This window comes from Poeciliopsis prolifica, unplaced genomic scaffold, assembly GCF_027474105.1.
Source record: "Poeciliopsis prolifica strain line A6 unplaced genomic scaffold, Auburn_PproV2 SCAFFOLD019, whole genome shotgun sequence".
Classification (NCBI taxonomy): Eukaryota; Metazoa; Chordata; class Actinopteri; order Cyprinodontiformes; family Poeciliidae; genus Poeciliopsis; species Poeciliopsis prolifica.
Window position 1 is genome coordinate 9970428 of NW_026562394.1, and position 18739 is coordinate 9989166.

Genomic DNA, 18739 nt, shown 5'->3' on the forward strand with positions numbered 1-18739 from the left:
TTTCTTTGAACACAAAATTAGTTGTAATTGGTGTGTCTAGTATCCTCGAGGTTAAGGGTCAGAGCAGATTACTTTGGCTTGAGAGGGAGGTTACTGCCATGGTAAGCGCTTGTTAAAGGTCTGATGCATCAGATTAAAAGAACCTTGTGAAAATAAAGACCTTTAAAGGGGTATTGCATCCACTTTTACTAAGCCCACATAACTTTAGGTGGAAAATCACTCTGTAATTAATCTGCATATTTTACTTAGGAAATTAAGTCGCTAAAATAAATGAAATGTGATTTATTTATCATATTAGAATTTACACATTTCTAATTTATTAACCCTTATCTATGAAAAAAAAAGTTAATCAGAACTTACTATACGCTTTTGTTTGCAGTTCCTTTTTTTATTTTGAAGGTATGTTAACTTCCGGTTGGTCTGGACAACGTTTAGCCTACGTCAAAATTAGCGCGAGATTTGTTCGCCGCTTTCCCAAAGTACAGCAAACATGTCCTGACATGTTCCGCACATCGATTATTTATGTTGTGGTTTTCTAGTCATACTGTCGACATGTAAAAACACAGAGTCCATTGTTACACTGTGGATCACAGACGGTGATCATGGCGGCTGACCTGGAAACGTCATTTACGCACACGCCATGAAACGCGCAGCATGAAGCATGTCCTGTAAAAACTCACAATGTCATAAGTCTATCTTCCCTCTATTTCTCCCCCCACTGCCTCAGTCAGAACTGCGACACAATGGGTGTGTTCCGACCAGTACTTCTGGAATTCTATTTGGGTTCAAACATTCAAACTGCTGGAACGTGGAAAAGCCGCTCAGGCGACGTGATGACGCAGCTGTCGCTCGACAAGTTATTGGTTAGTTCCAAATTCTCGCGATACCAGCCAGCCAATCGTAAACCAACAAGCCCGAAGTCAAATGAAATCGTATCCGCGTGTTTTCCCCCAGACAGAGGCGTACTGTGAAGGATACCAGTGGCGTAAAGCTGTTTGGACAAACCGTTGCAAGGTGAGTTAAGATTTCTTGCAAGTCTGTGCGCCACGAGTTTATGGTGATGCGGGCATTTAACATGCCAAATGCTTCTGTTTTAGTCCAAAATGATAAATGCGTCAAAGTATTTCTTCCAGATTATGAATAACTCGAATCAATTAGATCGCGTCTTTGCTTTTTAGATATTAAAATAATGCTTGTGTATTTCTGCCGCTATCATTTTTAGGCCACATTATGGACTCCGTCACAGTTTCACGACGAAAACATCCCAATAACAAGGTGAGTTCGGAATAAAAGTCTTTATTTTGAAATGAAAGAGTTATCAGCTCCTGCACCCGATTTAACGCTTCTGTTCTTTTAACGTTACCAGGGAAACAAGGAGAACACCCAGCCTCCAACTGGAGCCAAATCCTTAGTTAAAACGGGCCCTACATCAGCTGTGCCATTCCGGATCAAAGCCAACAAACGAGAGGATGTCTGGAACAAAGATGATCCAATTAAGGCAAAGGGTAGGAAGCCAGCGCCTAGAGAGACTCAAAGAAAGTCGCAGAGAGATACTAAAGATGTCAAAACACAAATACTCAAACCCCCTGGCTGAAGCTCCAACACAGTCATTAAAACCTGCTCCAGGGATGTACAAAGGCAGGATTGTCCAGTCAAAAATTGGCTCCATTTGGAAGTCAAGTGATTCCTTGAGTGCAGCAGTTATGAAGCCATCAGCACCTAAACCGGAGAGCAGAAAGGTCAATGACACGGCTGTAAAGAACAGGTCCAAATCTGTAACCGAGGTGTCCAGGCAAGTGGCCAAAAGGCCAGCGCCGATGAGGTCCAAGTCGGTTTCCGACCAACCCCGTCAGGTGGGCAGGCCCCCCGTCGGCAGCTGTCGCCCTGCTACGTTCTGCTCTGCGCGGCCTCCCACCAGAACCATCACAGCCACACTACCACCTGCTACATCCAGAAGCACAACTGTGGCCGCCTCTAAACCAAGAGGTGGTCAGAACACAAAGCCCAAGATTCCAGTGACTGACAAGAAAGCCAGTAGACCTGTGATCTCAAGCACGCTGAGTCAGTACAGAGTTGCCGCAGAGACGGCAGAAGAAAAACGGTAAAGTATTCATGCAGACAGAAACAAAAATTTGTTTTACTCAACCTTATGAAACATCTCCTTTTCATGCAGAGCAAAGCTGGCTGAGTGGCTGGCCTCCAAGGGGAAGACTCTGAAAAGCCAAACCACAAAAGCAACCTAAAAAAGCCAAAGCTTGGGATCCACAGGTTCCAGAGAATGTTGACCTGGAGCCTGGCGCTCAGTGTAGAGTGGAACCCAATCCAAGCGTAGCGCGTGAAATCCCAGCGCCCTCTGCGGAAACTTGGAGTGAAGAAGGAGTAGTGCACAGAGCCCGATTCCTGTGATCAAGAACACAACACTGGATCTGCTGGACGACACCGAGGCAGATCTGTCTGAACCTCTGGGCAGAGTAGATGACGTAAGCATTTTTCTTACGAAAATTGATCAAAAAATGTTAGACCCGAGTTAGAAGGTAATCTGATCTCGTGTTTTCACGTTGACAGATTGTTGTGAACCTTTGTGACGCCCTGGAGGCCATGGCGATTCCATCCGCAAGCTCTGATGGTACGTTTTCAAGGTTACTGCAGCGAATTTAAAAATCAAGATTATGTGTAACTTTATAACAAAAACCACACAAGTTCATTTTAATAATTCTCATTTTTCTTCATTAAAATGCTGATGCACAATGCAACCACGCAGAAGAATGTAGAGATGAAGAGCAGAACGATGAACAGATCCAGGCTGAGATCAAAGTGGAATCGGAAGTGAAACAGGAGGATGTTGAGGAAAGTGAGGATGATTCAGAAGATGATAGTAATGATTATGTCATGGAAACAACACCCCAAACTAGTGCTTCAGTTATCAAATACAGCGTGAAGACGACCCCGTACTTGCAGAGGTAAGTCCAGACTTTTATATTTGCATCACTGTTTGTTTACTTCCTGTCTTCATTCTGTTGTTTTTTTTCCCCCCTTTATTCTTGAAACCATGTAGCGTGAAGAAAACGATTGAAGGCGAGGCGAGCGCATCGAGGAGAAAGAGCAACATCAAAGACCTGAAGTTTCTGACGCCAGTGCGCCGCTCCAGTCGCATCCACCATAAATCCTCCCATCTGCCCTCGATGCTCACCGATCACGATCCCTGCGTGTCGTCGCTGGCCGAGCTGGTGAAGCTGGACGACGATCCTAACGCGTACATCTACAGGAAGAACCCTGCGCTTCTGCAGGAGCTGCCGGACCAAAATGCATACTAAGTATTTAGTTCTTGTACAGAAACGTAAAGGACTTAAGCTACGGCACACTACGTAGGTGCACTTTGTTTTACTAACCTTAAGTAAGTGTATGAAACTATTTTCTACAGTTACTCAATTTTTCGGCATAAAATGACACCTAATCGATGTCCTGTTGTGTTTTAAGAGTCAGAAATCTAAACTCAGATCAGAGGATGCGAGTTCTACTAAGAGCTTGCAATGACTAAACAAAAAAGAGATTCAACACAATTCACAATCAGTCCCACTTTAATTGATCACATTATAAAAAACAAACAAAAAAAATAATCCAAAGCACTCTGAACACTGCTTTCAGTTACACACCCAATGGAAAATTATACGTCCTGATATCAGACAGGATGTTTTTACTCCAGCGTCTGGTGAAAAACAGACGTTCTTAAAATCCAAATAACCCCAAAACAACTCAAGAACCAAAATCACTTTGATGCAGTTTTCTTCCCTAAAGTATAAAAAGTACTTCTCGCAACCATCCGCCGACCCCATGGGAAGATGTTCAGTGCTGTAGGCTGAAGAGCAACGCTGCTATCTGAGGGCTTTATGTCCTTGAAAGGCCCCGGTTGTCCAGATCTTTCACCTGAAACAGAAAAGTTGAATCCCGAAAGAAGATGAGTGAATCTGACTCCAGGACTAACATTTTGATGTTGGCTGTTGTCCAGTGGATGTCCAATGTTCTGTTGTGCTGAATTGCCTGTGTACATTTTAAACTGCTGCTTTTTTGTTTGTTGTCTGAAACTGTTGTACCAATAATTTGAAGTTTGAATAAATGCATTTTACCTTCCAACCATCCCGACAGACTCACCTTGTATATCCTGACCAGCCAGTGTTCTGTAGTGTAGGCCTCCTCCAATACATCCAGCTCAAAATCCTTGTTCCCAATCTCAGCATTTCTCACTCTGTCATAACCAGGTGGCCTCTCTGCAGAGAACAGCAGAATCTGAGTGGAAACTCTGCAGCAGTGATCAAAGAGTTACTTAAGACCCAGTTTATTTTAGGTCTTAAACTATGTGTATTTGTAACAGCAGACAGATTTTCTTATAGTCCATCATTCTCATGGATGAGTGTCAATGTGCTCCACTGCAATTGTGCAGTGGCACCTGTACAACAATTGGTGCCAACAGCACACTTATTCTTATTGTAATTGTAAAAATAGTGTATGATCTAGAGAGAACAAGAAATCAAGATTAAAAAAAATAATAAATGTGCCATGTTAGGTAAGTGTTTTGAAACCTTTAAAAAAGATGCAATTATAAAAAATAAAGGTATTTTTATCAGAGTCCACCAGAGGGCGCACTGACGGCATAAATAGCCAACAGTTCCATGTGTCTAATGGACAAATTTCTACTGAAGAATAATTGAACTAAATTTTGACAATTATTCTTTGAACATTTTTTACAACAATGTCTAGAGAAATAGGTTCTCTTACAGGGTACCAAGTATTTTAATTCATATAAATAAAAAATGTTTTTTTCTCAAAGTATTTTAGCCAACAGAACAGATCATGTGGTACAGGATTACAGTTTTCCATTTACATAAAAATAAAAAATGCTAACTAAAGTGCATGAAATATAACATTTTAACCTACACCAAATATCACAACAATCATCAGACTGTATTGAGTGCAATCCCTACAGATACCACCATTTGGTTTGTGTATAACAAAAAAATTTAAAAAAGTAAGTCTAGGAGATTAACATTGGTCAACATTTTCTTCTTTGGCCTGTGACTAATCGGTTGATACTGCTGGGATGACTTACTGCCCTCTGTGTAGACCTGTCCGAAGCGATAGTAGCACATCTTGTACATGAGGCAGTTGAGCAGGACGGGTGAACCCTCGCGGTCCACTCTGAACTCTCCGGTGGGAGTGTAGTAGTCATGCTCCTTGATGTGTCTGCCAGTCTCCGTGCTGCCGCCAATGCGGACCATCCACAGAAACTTATTGATGTCTGTCATGTAAAGAGATGCTTGTATCAGACTCAACACACAGTAACTAGAGACACAAAGCTCCGACATGGAGCTTAATGGCATCTGGAGACGTACCGTCTGAGGAATAGCCAGTCAGTCCTCCGAAGATGACCAAAACGTAGCTAACGTCGAGCTCTCTCATAATCTCATAGGCTTTCTCCTCGGTGGAAGCCATGGCCTGCAGCACCGGAGACATCAGCAGTCAGCACCGAAATCCTTCAGATGAGACAAAAATCTAAAAGGTAAAACTCACCTGTCCAACCCTGGAGATGTGTGTGTTGTTCCAAGTGTTGTTGTCCACCAGAATGGTCCGGTTGGCCATGGCGGTGATCTGGTAGCCGTAATCCCACCACGACATCACTTTGGCGTCCTGAGAGAGGAGAAAAACGCTCTCCTCTAACAAACATGTTTAAAGGAACTGCAGCTCAGAGGATGAGCTGGGTCCAGACTGACCTCGGGGGTGTTGTGGCGGAGCCAGTAGTAGGCCTCTCTGAAGTCGTCAAAGATAATGCGGCTGCCGTCTCCTCCGCGGGCGGACAGGACGATGGAGGGAGAGGAGTACGCTTCGCTGGTCACCCAGGTGGAATGGAAGGTGTAGGTGATGAGGAAGAAAGCCATGACCAGGATCATCCCACTGGCCACCTGCAGGGTACAGGCATCAGAAATGCTGAGGAACAGTAACAATGATGGCAAAGCTAATTGAAACACCAGAATGTTTCTCTTTCGGCCTCAAGTGGAAAGTGCTTTAAACAGGTGGGTGCTTTCTGACTTCACCTCGTTTTTGATGGGGTAGGTGGAGTCCTGCTGCTTCTTCTTGTTCTTGTCCGGCCTGCTGACGTCCAGGTTCTTCATGTAGGTCGTTAACACCTGGGACACACCGATACCCGACAGGATGCACATCACTGGAGCCAGCACCAGCATCAGACGCACCTGGAGGCGTGAAAAGAAAACGATCCGTTCAATTCGTGCGACGTGGGGCATGTTTTTACAATATTAGAAATACTCTAAAATATCCAAACAAATAGCATTATTGAAATAAGAAATTAAGCATTTTAGTGCTTAAAATGCAGCAAACATAGCATTCCTATAAGGAAAAGCGAAAACTACACACCTTTTGAAGAGTTTGGGATCAAATATATTTACAGACAAAGGTGGGGGTTTTATATTTTAAATGCAAAATCTGTATGATTGTAAAGTTTTAGATAATCTACTGTTCTAAATGAGTTTTTTTTCCAGGAAATTACTTTTTGAGTCTGTATACTCCACTTAATGATTAATCAATTACTAATTAACTGATGATTATTTCAACAACTAATTAATCATGATTAATCATTTTATCCTTATGTTGATCTGACTCTTTAGCAAAATATTTCTTTTCTACGATCCTTTGTGAAAGATGATGTATTGTGGGAGAGTGCTAAAAGCAAACGTACCATGACGGCTGAGAAATACATGCTGGTCACTCCGTACATAATGATGAAGATCCTGGCGTCTGACAAGTTGTTAAAGCAGTAGTACAGGCCGACTGGGAAAAAAAAGGAGGGGGAAGGTAACCTGAAGGTCAATGCACAAAGAGAGAGAGAGTTCACGTTGTGATGACGGCATCCTCTGCTCCTCCTGACTCACCAGGAAACATGAAGACAAGCAGCTGGAGGTCAAAGTAGTACGAGGACCAGGTGGTGGGCTGGTGCTCTGACACCGAGGCGATGATGGGGATGTTGTTTTTAGCGTAGGAGGGGTCCAGCAGAGAGTAGAAACGGCCGGTCCAGGGAGAAATTTTACCTGACAGGAAACCAGAACAAGAAAAAATAAATAAATAAAAATCACAACTCAAATTTTTCCTGCGCAAGGGAGGCTGCAAAGGATTGATTAAGAGGCAGGCAGCATTCTGAATTTTGTAGCAAACTCAAGATTTCCGGATATCTTGAAACTTACAAATACAACTTTCAATTGATTTCAATTGCTCTTTAGAAATTTGAACAGTTTGGTTATTCCCGTCGGTTGTTTACGTTGGAAGCAGATGTGAGGTTTACAATCAGAGAGATAGAGAAATCCAGCATGTTCCAAATAAATCATCTCCCATTTCACAGACCAGCCCTCAGATAGTCCAAATGCAACGGCTTTGAAGTTGATTTGATTAACAGCTTTATTATATCAACTCCAAGGTCATAAACTTGAAATTGAGGACATCATTTCCATCCACCATTTTTTAATGCGGTACCCTAAAATTTGTATTAAAAAAGAACAATAACATATGTAAACGTTGACGGAAACGCAGTTACTGTCAGTCAAGAATGTCTTCAAGGTTGCTTACCTGTGAGCATGAGAACGGCTCCCACAGACAGCAGGATGAAGCCCACCAGAGAAATGACGCTCTTGAACAAGATCTCAAACTGCTGCGCGTTGAGTTTGCTGCGCAGATAATCCACAAAGGCGTGAATCTGGCACAACCCAAACACTCCGAAGGCGGCCATGTGCTCCGATGACTGCACCGGCTGGCGTGGGAGGGAAGACGCAACGTCACATGGAAGCCTTTCATTAAAAAAATATATATATATAGATATACATACTGCCACTGGCGATGCAGCATACCTGAAAACCGACAAAAGAGATCTGCATGGAGAGGATGGTGCCCAGGCAATAGACGGTGCAGTAAGCCACGTAAATACGGTGAGAGAATCTGCCTGTCAGCATCAGCACCAACACGTGGAGGGGGATGAGGTTGATCAGGAACACGTAGCCACCCCATGACGACACCTAAACACACACACACACACACCTCACAGTCACCGCTTTTAACTTGGAAGTTAAAAATGCCACAGCAACACCTCAGTGGACTCACCATGTAGAAGTAAGCCAGCGCACACATGGAGGACCAATAAACAGAGCCGGTCTTCACCGCTTTGATCCACATGTAGTAGGTCAGCAGCATGCAGAAGATAGCAATACCTGAATGGGGGAGGAGATGCGGACGGTATTTTAACTATAACATTGCTTTTACAAGACCGATCCAGAATCTTTCTGCAGACAGAGACCCGATAGCTGAGCGGCCACGGCAGGCCCAGTACCTTCGTTATCGTAGGAGCCGGCAACCGAACGAGAGATGTAACCAGGTACCACTGCAATCATGGCCGCCGCCAGGAGCCCAGCACCTGCATCCTACACACAAGAAGCATGCAGCTTTACAGACCAACCAAGAAGTATTTTTGAGTAAAAAAAATAAAAGAATTTTTTTAATCAGAAAGGTGCCAAAATTACATATCAGAAGAAACTGACTATTTTTGTAAACAGGGTATGAACTCAAACTTTTGCATTTCAAATTAGGAAGACTTAAAATTGATTCCGTCCGTTCCTAATGTATAAAACATATACTACGATGATATATAAATGGACAATTGCTTAAATAAAATAATATCCCACAGGGAAAAAAAAAACAGCCTTCCACTTATGAACACTGGTAGTTTCTGGATTCTTCTCTGAGAGCGTGTTCCTGCGGTGGATTTTCACCTTCAGCTCCTTGGTGAGGTGGTAGGTGACGATGGCAGTGAAGGAGGAGAAGAGGGGAGCGAGAAACACACAGACGTTTCGGATGTCTATGGTGATGTGAAAAAAGTGGAGGACGTGGTAGAGGACGGCCGACGTGACCATGAGTCCTGGACAAGGAAGAGGGAGGAAGGCGGTCAACTCATTGTGACGTACGTCTGATAAAGTTGCTTAAAAATACTTCAAAATGAAAAATAAATAATCTTGTATGAAGAAATAATTTTGAAATAAATGAAACTAAAAAAAAATGTTTCTAGGAATTTCTGATTAGTATTCTACGACTTTCTGTTTCCTGGGGTAAGCAATATGACGTGACACAGAGATCCGTGTCTTTTAAAACCTGGACAGGAGCCAATATTTAGTGTGCCAAGTTCACTGCAGCTATTAGGAGCATCTTGGCATCTCTAGGTCAACCACTAAAGGCTCTCTTCATGTCTGTTATACAATCCCAGAGTGGAAAAGCACCTCTGAGTCGGTGTTAGCTATGGCGAGGATGTATGATGCTGAGGGCTTGTGGGAACATAATCAAGTTATTAAAATAGCAGGACATTTTAAACAGAAATCTGGTTCACTAGATTAGTAAACCCATGTTTACTAGTCTAGTAAACATGGGTTTTTAATGGGACTAGATCATCTGTAGTCGTGCTGATTTCATCGAAAACTATTTCTTGACAGAATTTTTCCAACATGGTTATGAAGACTGAATATTTTCTCCTTATTAAGAAAAGAGATCAAGCTGGCAAAACAAAAGATTAATATATATTTTAAAGCTTTTTGGTCATCATGACCAAGGATGACAAATGTGTTCATGGATTGCTTTAGTTTCCATAACACAAAGAAGAGCTAGAAAAACCAATTTTTGTAAGTTCGTCATTCCTACCTGGGTAAATGGTGCCGCCGATGATCCTTCCCAAGGGATACCATGCTCGGTCATCGAACCAGTTGTGAAACTTATAAAATCCTTCTTCTGCCAGGAAGCGGGTGGTACGGTAGTTAAAGTATCTGATTGTTAGAAGAAAGTTGGGGTGAGCCAACAGCATGAGGACACGGTTTCATCTGAAGGCGTCAACAGAAACTTACGGATCAAACTCGTGGATGACGCTTTCGAACCTCAAAACGGAAAAGAGCCTGGTGGAGAATGCTGAGGAAGAGAAAAGGGGAAAAAACAAACAAACCCATAAACACCTGCTCTGTTTCGTGTTCCAGCCATGCTGTCAGGATAAAGGATGCAGAGGACTCACAGAGGACAGCAGCCATAGACAGAATGAGCAGCTTCAGCAGCGTGTCCTGCTTCTCGTAGGACAAACGCAGGAAGCCCAGCTTGGTCATTTTGGCGAGATCAGGGACAGCTCACCGTACTACCTATTCGGGACAGGACAGGCACGCTGGTTAGATCCTGCATTATGAGACCACTCAGAGTCCAGATTCAGGGTCTGTCTCCAGTCCAACCAGCTAAGGCCACGCACTGCATATGGCGTCAGAAACCAGGAAGCAGCCACTCTGAAGCCCGTGCAGGCGGTTGTATCCAGCTTTGCACTGAAACGTCTTGTCAAACGCTTGAAGCGGAATCACAGAGCCCAAAGAGGTTCCATTTGAAAGACTGCTATCTGTTTCTAAGCAGCAGGGTCATCAATCAAAGCTAGCCTTAAAATGGAATGAACCCACTTCCACGGCAGCTGTGATAAAAGCTGACCAGGATATTAAAATGTTTGCTGCACTTAGGCGGCATGAAGACATGCAGGGGAGAGTAGAAATTAGACAGTATGCGTTAGTTCCGTTGCTGTGCGTACATGTAGAAGATAAACTACAGAGGCTAACATGCTAGCTCCTGTTCAGTGAAAACCAGAAACGGGCCTTTCTTTTTGTTATTATGTATTTATTTTAAAACCTCCATAAATTCCAGACCTCGAATAGAAAACACATGTTTCCAAGAAAAGCAAGAACTCAACAATATATATTTTTAAAAACATTCACTCACCCGCTCCGCCGCTCCTGCTACTCATACACTTTTCACACACTACCTTCGCCCTCAACGTAATCCCGCCTCCAGTACCATCTGCGTGCACGGCTATTGGTCAAGTGCCAGTCAACGGCAGCCTACAAGAAATTTGATTGGTTCTTTGCTTGTCATTTAATCTTTGCTCTCTGCCTTGGCTCTGCGGTGTTGTGACGTGTCCTTAGTGTAGATGAAGACGTGTGTCTCCACCTACTGGTTAAAAATGATACAGCTGGAGAATCAAAATTGCTTAAAAGTACTAATCATGACAATTATTTATGAATATTATAATTAAAATACAATTACAATAACAGAAATAAATTATTCCATGATCAAGTCAGAGCGACAGTAAATTCTTAATGCATAAATACATAGGAATTAAAAAAATTCGGATAAAACGTTTATATTTACTGATATGACTGCTTATTGTCAGTCATGGTGGAAGTTTTAGTTTTCCCTCAACCGGCGTTGTCGCCATTAACAACTTTATCACCATGGCGACCCAAAACGTTCTGTCATCTGTCAATGGCAGGGCGAGATTCTGAGCGCCCCAAATGCATTAAATTCAGCGATGCTGATTGGCCAAATGTTTATTTCTTCCCCTGGCAACAACACATGATTGGCTGTTTGGCGCCACTAGCTCTGCGTGAGCTGGAAATGTGTGAATAATCCAATTACATTCAGACACACACTTTTAAGAAAAACAGGCTAATATTTAGTTTTGTTTTTTTTTAACGTTTATAAGAAATTTGTTTTTGTTTCGTTTCTTTTAATCCCGGTGGATTCCTGTACAAGGTTGGGCTGTCTGGACTCATTAGAAGCATCTTCACCTAACAATTATTGGTGATGCTCCATAAAACATTATTGAAATTTCATAATTGATAACATGTCAGTCAAATGGCTAATCACATGGTTTGAAATAAGCACTGAAAATTCTTGACCTCTGATGGGTTTTGGTTCCTGAAATACATGCACTTTTCTGACATACAGCAGCTAGAGTTTGATTTTATTTTTTAAAATGCAAACTGGGTGAAAAATACCAATAGATGTGCTTTAAATATCTCAGTTGCCTTATTTGTGCCCATAGAATCTTGTTTTTGGGAAGGTCTGGCCAGAAAAGTCTGGCAGCAGGTATAAAATAAATGCAAACCGTAACAGCAGGGCATTTTACTTTACAATTCAAATCACACAAATGCAGAAATGATCACCAGACAGGTTTCAAACATTGAATACTGACCAAATTTTATTGAAATTAAATGTTACTTTTACAAAAAGAAAACAAAAACAAACAATAAAATCACTGACACTATGCTCCTGTCAGAATTGCACACTTCTCCAAAAATCATTGCCCCTATCCACAGCCATGAGCTTTTGATAAGTGAAAGAGAAATGACTACCGAGTGAGCTGGGGCGTCTGAAGAAAGGAGGCGCTGAAATTATGTACACCATGAAAAAATATTTGCAGATTAGGTATAACGACGTCAGCTATCTGGGTAGGATAGGTTTAGCTAAGTGAGGGTGATCACCTACTTGGTTTATTTTGAAAGAAAGGCCTCTTTATTATAGCGCTTCACATGGTTGTGCCTGAAGTGAAAAAGAAAACAGAACTGCAGTGGTTTGGCAGTGTTGTCTCACTATGACCAGCCAACGATACACAACCATTAAGAGCGGGGTTAACCTTTCACCCACTGGTGTCACTACATATACTACAGACAGCAGTGGTCTTGTGGGGGAAGAGAAGCCAAAAAAATAAAAAATAATAGTTACTATTTCTTATAAAAGGTCATCAACAGCAACATGGTACTGCCTGAATTGATCTGAGATTGTAACATAGGAAGGGAAAACAAACAAACAAAAAAGAAGAGTCCCTTTAAAGGATTTGTATATGAAATTCGTCGGATATCAACGTCCATGTGCAAGACTCAACACTAAGCAATACGCTGCAGGTGGAACCTAAATGTGCAGTTTCTTCTCAATGCTCCTGCAAAGAGAGAAAAAGTCTATTTAAGGTATATTTGCTTAAAACTATATGGTCTCTTGTGCTGTATTTGTTACAAAGCGTCACTCAAATGGCACATTATACAAAAAAAAAAAAGAAAGAAAAACCTATGCAGAAAGAAGACCAAACCAAAATAAAGTTACAGTTGTGTATATTCCTATAATGTGTTAAGAGAGAAGTGTGAGTCAAAAAGTGCCTGGTTTGGATTTAAACTGAACCCAACAGCCGAAGATTGGATAATCTACATGAACCCTTCATCTTGCGTTGCGTGTCGTCTTCTTTGAGGTCAACCCCTCCGATGCCGTCCGTGTATCGGGTGGATCCGTCACTGGCTGTGCTGCAGCAGCCTGTGGCGGTTCGGGGAGGTGTGGGGCGAGGCCAGCTTCTCGGACGAGGGCGATGGCGTCAGAGACGACTGCAGGTGGACGGTCTTGTGGAAAAGCTTGTTGCTGATCAACACGACCAGAGAGAAGAGCCGCAGCTGGAAGTGACTGGGAGGAAACGCACGTTATCAGAGACGCATCGGGCTTACCAACCGTGTTGCAGGAAAGTCCGGAGCTACGCCTCACTTCTGTACATTCTAACCAAAAACCGCCAGACCTTTTGGGTAATGTGGTAAAGTAGATACGACAATGAATAAAAAAACTTGAACAAAGAACCACTAATTAGTACTGCTTTTACATCATACAGCACCTTTTGTCATCTTTCAACCACAAACTTCACCGTATTTTCTTGAGCCGTCTTGGGATTGAACAATGAAAAGACATAACTGTGAAGTTGAAGGTGAACGATACAACGGCTTAGTACTGTTAAAATAATGGAAGTTGGAGAAGTAGGATTGACACGATATGGAAGTTTCAAAAACCTTATTGATGCTAAAAAAATCATGCTGCCAAGAGGAAGAACAAGAAGGCAATTCGGAAAAGAACAGAGTTTAAAAGTGTCACATCCCTGCAGAGCGAAACAATAAAGAAGATGGCGGCTAGAATAAGTATCTGTATTTTCCAGCCAAACTAAGTTCAAACAACCATGTCACTTCAGTTATTATGAAAACAGTTTTAATAAATACGTAGAAAAAAGAAAGAAAAATGAGTGAGGGTTGGCTCAAGACTTTCCAGGCATTTTAAAAGTAGTCGACACACTCACTATAGTTTTGTTGGTGTTTTTGCCTCATTTGCACTGATGATGAACAGAGGGAAGAGGATGGAGAAGAAGCAGCCACTACAACGGGGAAAAAACACTTCAGTGAGAAACTAATCCTGGTATTTTTTTAAAATGTGATTTGCTTTGTGTGATTTCATTAGGTTTAGGAAACAAATCGACTCTGCAACTGACCTGATGATGTATGAGGAGGGCATGGCGGTCAGCAGAGCCATGGGTAAACCGAAGCCAAAGTAATATGGCCAATTCCTCTCAATGTTGGACAGTCGTTGGTGCATCTCGATGCCTTCGACAGGCAGACAGAAATGATTATTTTAGCTTGAGCTAAAATAATTCACTACAAGAGTGCAAAGCGAAGGGTCGCCTCACCGTGGTTGAACCAGCGATACTCGAAGCAATACAGGGAGTAGAGCAGAGACATGTGGAGGAGACTGACCATCTGTCCGATCGCATCGATGGGGAACAGGCTGACGATCATCCCCTGATGGACCACAGGTTTCATTCATTATGCCGTTCGTGGACGAACGTGTGCTTTGTTTCGTGTGCTTTCTGAAAGCGAAGAAAGCGTTTCACCTGAATGAGGAAGAGCGCCTGGAGCAGCAGGTTGAACAGCATGTCGGCGATGATCTTACTGACACTGGGGAACGACTGGGCTTTGACGCCAGACACCTCAAACGCCAGGTCAGCTATATCCTGCAAAATAGAAAAACCAGAACACAGGCTGACCTCTGACCTTTGGAGTCAATGTCGCTGTGAGGACCTGACCTTGATCTAATTGAACCAATAATTGAATCTATGCTTATTTTTCCAAAGTGTATCCGTTTTGGGGTTTTTTTTCGGGACTTTAACTTCTTAACTTTGATCAACTCCATCAATTTCAACGTGTTAAAAAATGTTTCAGCTTTCAATTGTTCCAGAAACGCTTGAAAACTGAATCTGTTGGAATGGCTTAAAACCTATCTGATGGTTGGCTAACCAAAACAAAAGATTCAAAACACAAAAGTCTTTGCGGTGTACCTCATTTGTCCCCTATTCTATAACTTAGCATCCTTAAAAGTTTCTTAAGTGAGAAATTTGCTCATTTTGTCAATGAATAGTTTTAGAGTCAAATATGATTAAGTCATTACAGCCCCTGCAATTTACATCATTTTTTAAATCTAATCCCATCACCATTTTTTTCTTGTCATTTTTATTTGAACACTGCAGACTGCGGTTCTGACCTGGAACCAGATGGCGTTCACTATCTTGCTAAGGACGAACAGAGGGAGAACCCACAGAGCGCTGAAGACGGAGGTCAGGATGAATTCCAGCCAGGACCACACGCTGCCGTGGAGGGACGGGTCACCTGGAGCACAGACAGCTTCCATCAACAACAAGCCCAACAATCCGCTCCACAGTTACCGGCGGCTGTGCGTACCGATGATTTTTGCTGTGAGGGTCTGCAGCAGGGGGATAAAGACCCGGTAGAAGAGAAACAGACTGAGCTGAGGAGATAAAGCACAGTGAGGGATCGTGTTTGACTGCATCCTGGGAAAAAAAAACAACAAAAAAACGACAATTGTAAACCAAGGAGCTTCAGAAAAGAAGAGAGCAGAGAACCAGCTTACCCAGAACACTCCTCCATTCCAGGCACAGCATTGAAATATCCTGCTGGCTACTCTCGGCTCACTGAAAGATTAAGACAAATCATAACCGTCGGGATTATTTACAGCCATTTTAGTTTTGATAGGGGCGCGTCTGTGCAGAGTGGAAATCATCATTAACATTAACAATAAGTCAGAGCTGGAACACCTTTATCAAATGTTAAACACTTGATCTTTTCTGAATGACGTCAATGTTTATTATGCAGAGTACAGATCAGTTAAGTAAAGAATTTATCTATTAACTTTAAACTGATCACTTAAGTAGTTTGCCCCCCCACCTTCTTCAAGAACAAATAAAATTGGTAAATTAAAAGAAAGCTGGTGGTTTCAAGTGTGATAGTGTAAAAGTGGCTAAAAATATATTAGGATGTTTGAAATGAATATTTGAAATCCCTATTTTCTACTATTTTTGCATGAAATACGCAGCGTTGTTAGTGATGGAATCAACAACCCAGAGCTGCATTCACAATAAAACATCGGATAAAACAAGAATTTTGCAATCGATATACGACTCGAACGTTGTGACGACAACGCGATGTCAGACCGAGCTAACATCGCTATCAAATCCCACACTCTAGACTTTTTCCCAAACATCTGTGCAGCATTCCGTGAATTCAACATACAACTATAAACAGAACCGCAGTGTGGAACCGCCCGACCTCAGTCAGAACCTGGTGTTTCCGACCTACTTGTCCGGTTTGCGTTCCTCACTCTGTGCCCGTCTCTGTGCGAGGGCCCCGCTGGCCCTCCTTCTCCGCTGATCTTCCCTTTTCTGCTGGATGCGAGCATCCAGCTTGGAGATGGTTCTGATCCCCAATATGGAGTCCTTGATCCCCTGACAGATCCGAAGAAACAAACACACACACACACACACACACACCTAGGTATGTGGTTTTATTTTAACACTCAAATTTTCTCAGTGTTGGGAGATGAATTCAACTTTTAGATTCAACTGCTGAGCTACTAATACAAACAAAGAGCTAGCATAGAGAAAGTAGGTCTGCAGGGGACCTTAATAAATGAAGCACAGATGGAGAAATATCAGAGACACCTTTAACTCTTATCTCTGTTGTCTAGCAGTCACACTGATGGTATTAAACGATAAAAGTTTGAGAGAAAGCAAGAAGTGCTTCTTTGCACCTTTATTCTGAAAACTTATGCTGGCAGATGAGCATAAAAAATGCAATCATCTCATGTATGATTCTAGTGAAATATACTTCCTGAAATTCTACCCTGTGTCTATTACTTGTGGTTCTCAGTTCAGTTTATTCTGAATTACTCTGTGCCAGAAAAATGTATTTCATGGACTAACATTTCCCACCATTTGACTATGTGAAAAGTCTGTTTTTTTTTGTTTTGTTTGAAAACCTTTAAGAATAAAAAGAAAATGTTATCTAATAATAACACTTATTTATTATTACTTATTAAGTAGATTTTGTCTATAAAAAAACTTCTGGGGATCTATGTGAGCCTCTTTTAGCTGCACCAAAAGCAAAAATGGCTCTTTTGGAGTCTAAACGTTGCATTTTTAATTGGGTTCAGAAATATCTGTAAAGGCTTTACTTGTTACATTTTGAATATTATTCTTATTAATTTGCCTTTTTTTATTTCACTTGGACATTCAAACCTTTATGTCACACAGAGCACAATAAGGGACTGAATCTTTTCCCCACTTCCTTCCTACTGAAGTATAGGTATCACTGATGCTGAGGAAGGCCATGCACTCAGGTAAGCAGTCAAGCTAAGCGACTACATCATGACGACCATCCTGCCGTGTCTCGTGAGTTTGTGTTGCGTGTGCGCTGACCGTCGCGACATTCTGGAGGAAGGCCCTGACGCTGTCTGTCATCTCTGGACCAGCTGCAGATCCATCAACTGAAGGAGGGGGGGCTGCTGACCTGATGGTCCGCTCTCATGGCAGGGTGGGGCTCATGTACTAACCTGCCGGAATTTACAAGAAATAAAATAAAAACTATTAAGTACTCAAAAATCCACACAAACAAATACATAAAAGACACAAAAAATAATAATAGTGAGGGATTCGTTTTATGTTTTCAACCTATTTAATGTACTTAATGTAACTTTTTCACACAAGTGCATGCACTTCAAATTTTTGGAGATCAGATTTATTAGAAAGAAAAACAAAAGGAGCAAAAGCCGGTGATGTTTATCTCTCCAGGAGCCATTTTGTGCTGAATCACTAATAACGGTGTGACATGGTGATTGGAACTTTGGAACAAAAACAAAGTCATTTCAGGCACTAAAACATCTGACAGAGATTTTATTCTACTTTCTAAGATATCAGGGAGTCACATAAAAGCTGATTTGTTCTTAAGTTGTTTTTTTTTTTAAATCCTAGCAGTCTAAAGTTAACTCTCAGTCATTACGTTCAGACAAGCTGACAGCTCTGAGAGGATCCTTTGTTCTCAGCTGGTGTGTGTGTGTGTGTGGAGGGGAACTCCTGCCTGTGAACTCAGGAAAACAAAGCTATTCCTCTTATCCGTTCATTTGTTTTGTTTATTAGCAACAACTTCCAGCATTTATTCCCTGAAGCCATCATTTCGCCTTCCTTTTCCTTGAACTAGCTCAACAGCAAGGCACAGCTGCTTATTTTAGACACACATAGTTATGGTTGTTGTGTGAGTCAACATTAGCCAGCTGACTACAGGTAGTTAGCTTAATTTACTGGGGTCACTGGGGCAGAAGTTGATCCCGCTGACCTCCCGAAAGGCCTCCAGCTGGATCGGTCAATAGCCTAATTGTGTGGACTGTTTTACAAGAAGCCCCCGACTCCCTAATATTTGACTTTCGTTGGGTTGCTCCAGTGTTGCTGTTAGCTCGTGTCTCTGTTAGCTCGGTGTCCACGCCGAGCAGCTTAAACTGTGCTGTTTCTGTTCGAGACAAGGCTTATGGAGGCGAGCGAAGACAAAGACGGAGCGCGCCATTATCTCCCTTACCTCATGCGACACGTCCACGGTTATGGCCCCGGTAATAAATAGTCTTTCGCTCCCCGAACGTCACAACACAAAACGTACACTGCCAGCAGCCAGGGCCGTGCAAAAACATATTGCGCAAGCTCCGACCG

The 18739-nt window shown here is 42.2% G+C and overlaps 3 protein-coding genes across 3 annotated transcripts; 1 reads left to right on the forward strand and 2 right to left on the reverse strand.

Annotated features, from left to right (window-relative positions):
• The first annotated feature begins 935 nt into the window (after positions 1 to 935).
• si:ch211-266i6.3 (cytoskeleton-associated protein 2) lies at positions 936 to 4135 on the forward strand. The gene is given in 10 exon segments (XM_055043635.1): positions 936 to 1014; positions 1223 to 1275; positions 1367 to 1584; positions 1586 to 2101; positions 2174 to 2237; positions 2239 to 2377; positions 2380 to 2480; positions 2566 to 2626; positions 2762 to 2960; positions 3056 to 4135. Coding segments are annotated over 9 exon segments (1602 nt in total). The 5' UTR covers positions 936 to 1014; positions 1223 to 1230; the 3' UTR covers positions 3315 to 4135.
• stt3a (STT3 oligosaccharyltransferase complex catalytic subunit A) lies at positions 3561 to 10927 on the reverse strand. The gene is made up of 18 exons (XM_055043634.1): positions 10834 to 10927; positions 10097 to 10217; positions 9936 to 9996; positions 9736 to 9857; positions 8820 to 8965; positions 8381 to 8471; positions 8155 to 8261; positions 7905 to 8069; positions 7627 to 7807; positions 6939 to 7094; positions 6746 to 6837; positions 6087 to 6242; positions 5766 to 5954; positions 5566 to 5682; positions 5388 to 5490; positions 5105 to 5293; positions 4150 to 4265; positions 3561 to 3924 (listed from the first exon to the last, which is right to left on the reverse strand). The coding sequence occupies exons 2-18, from the start codon at positions 10182 to 10184 to the stop codon at positions 3886 to 3888; spliced, it is 2118 nt and encodes a 705-aa protein (XP_054899609.1). The 5' UTR covers positions 10185 to 10217; positions 10834 to 10927; the 3' UTR covers positions 3561 to 3885.
• A 1149-nt stretch (positions 10928 to 12076) lies between these two features.
• Positions 12077 to 18726, reverse strand: ei24 (EI24 autophagy associated transmembrane protein). The gene is made up of 11 exons (XM_055043895.1): positions 18612 to 18726; positions 17462 to 17595; positions 16344 to 16489; positions 15619 to 15679; positions 15429 to 15495; positions 15232 to 15356; positions 14585 to 14704; positions 14381 to 14492; positions 14186 to 14297; positions 13997 to 14071; positions 12077 to 13341 (listed from the first exon to the last, which is right to left on the reverse strand). The coding sequence occupies exons 2-11, from the start codon at positions 17501 to 17503 to the stop codon at positions 13176 to 13178; spliced, it is 1026 nt and encodes a 341-aa protein (XP_054899870.1). The 5' UTR covers positions 17504 to 17595; positions 18612 to 18726; the 3' UTR covers positions 12077 to 13175.
• Between the last annotated feature and the right edge of the window lie 13 nt (positions 18727 to 18739).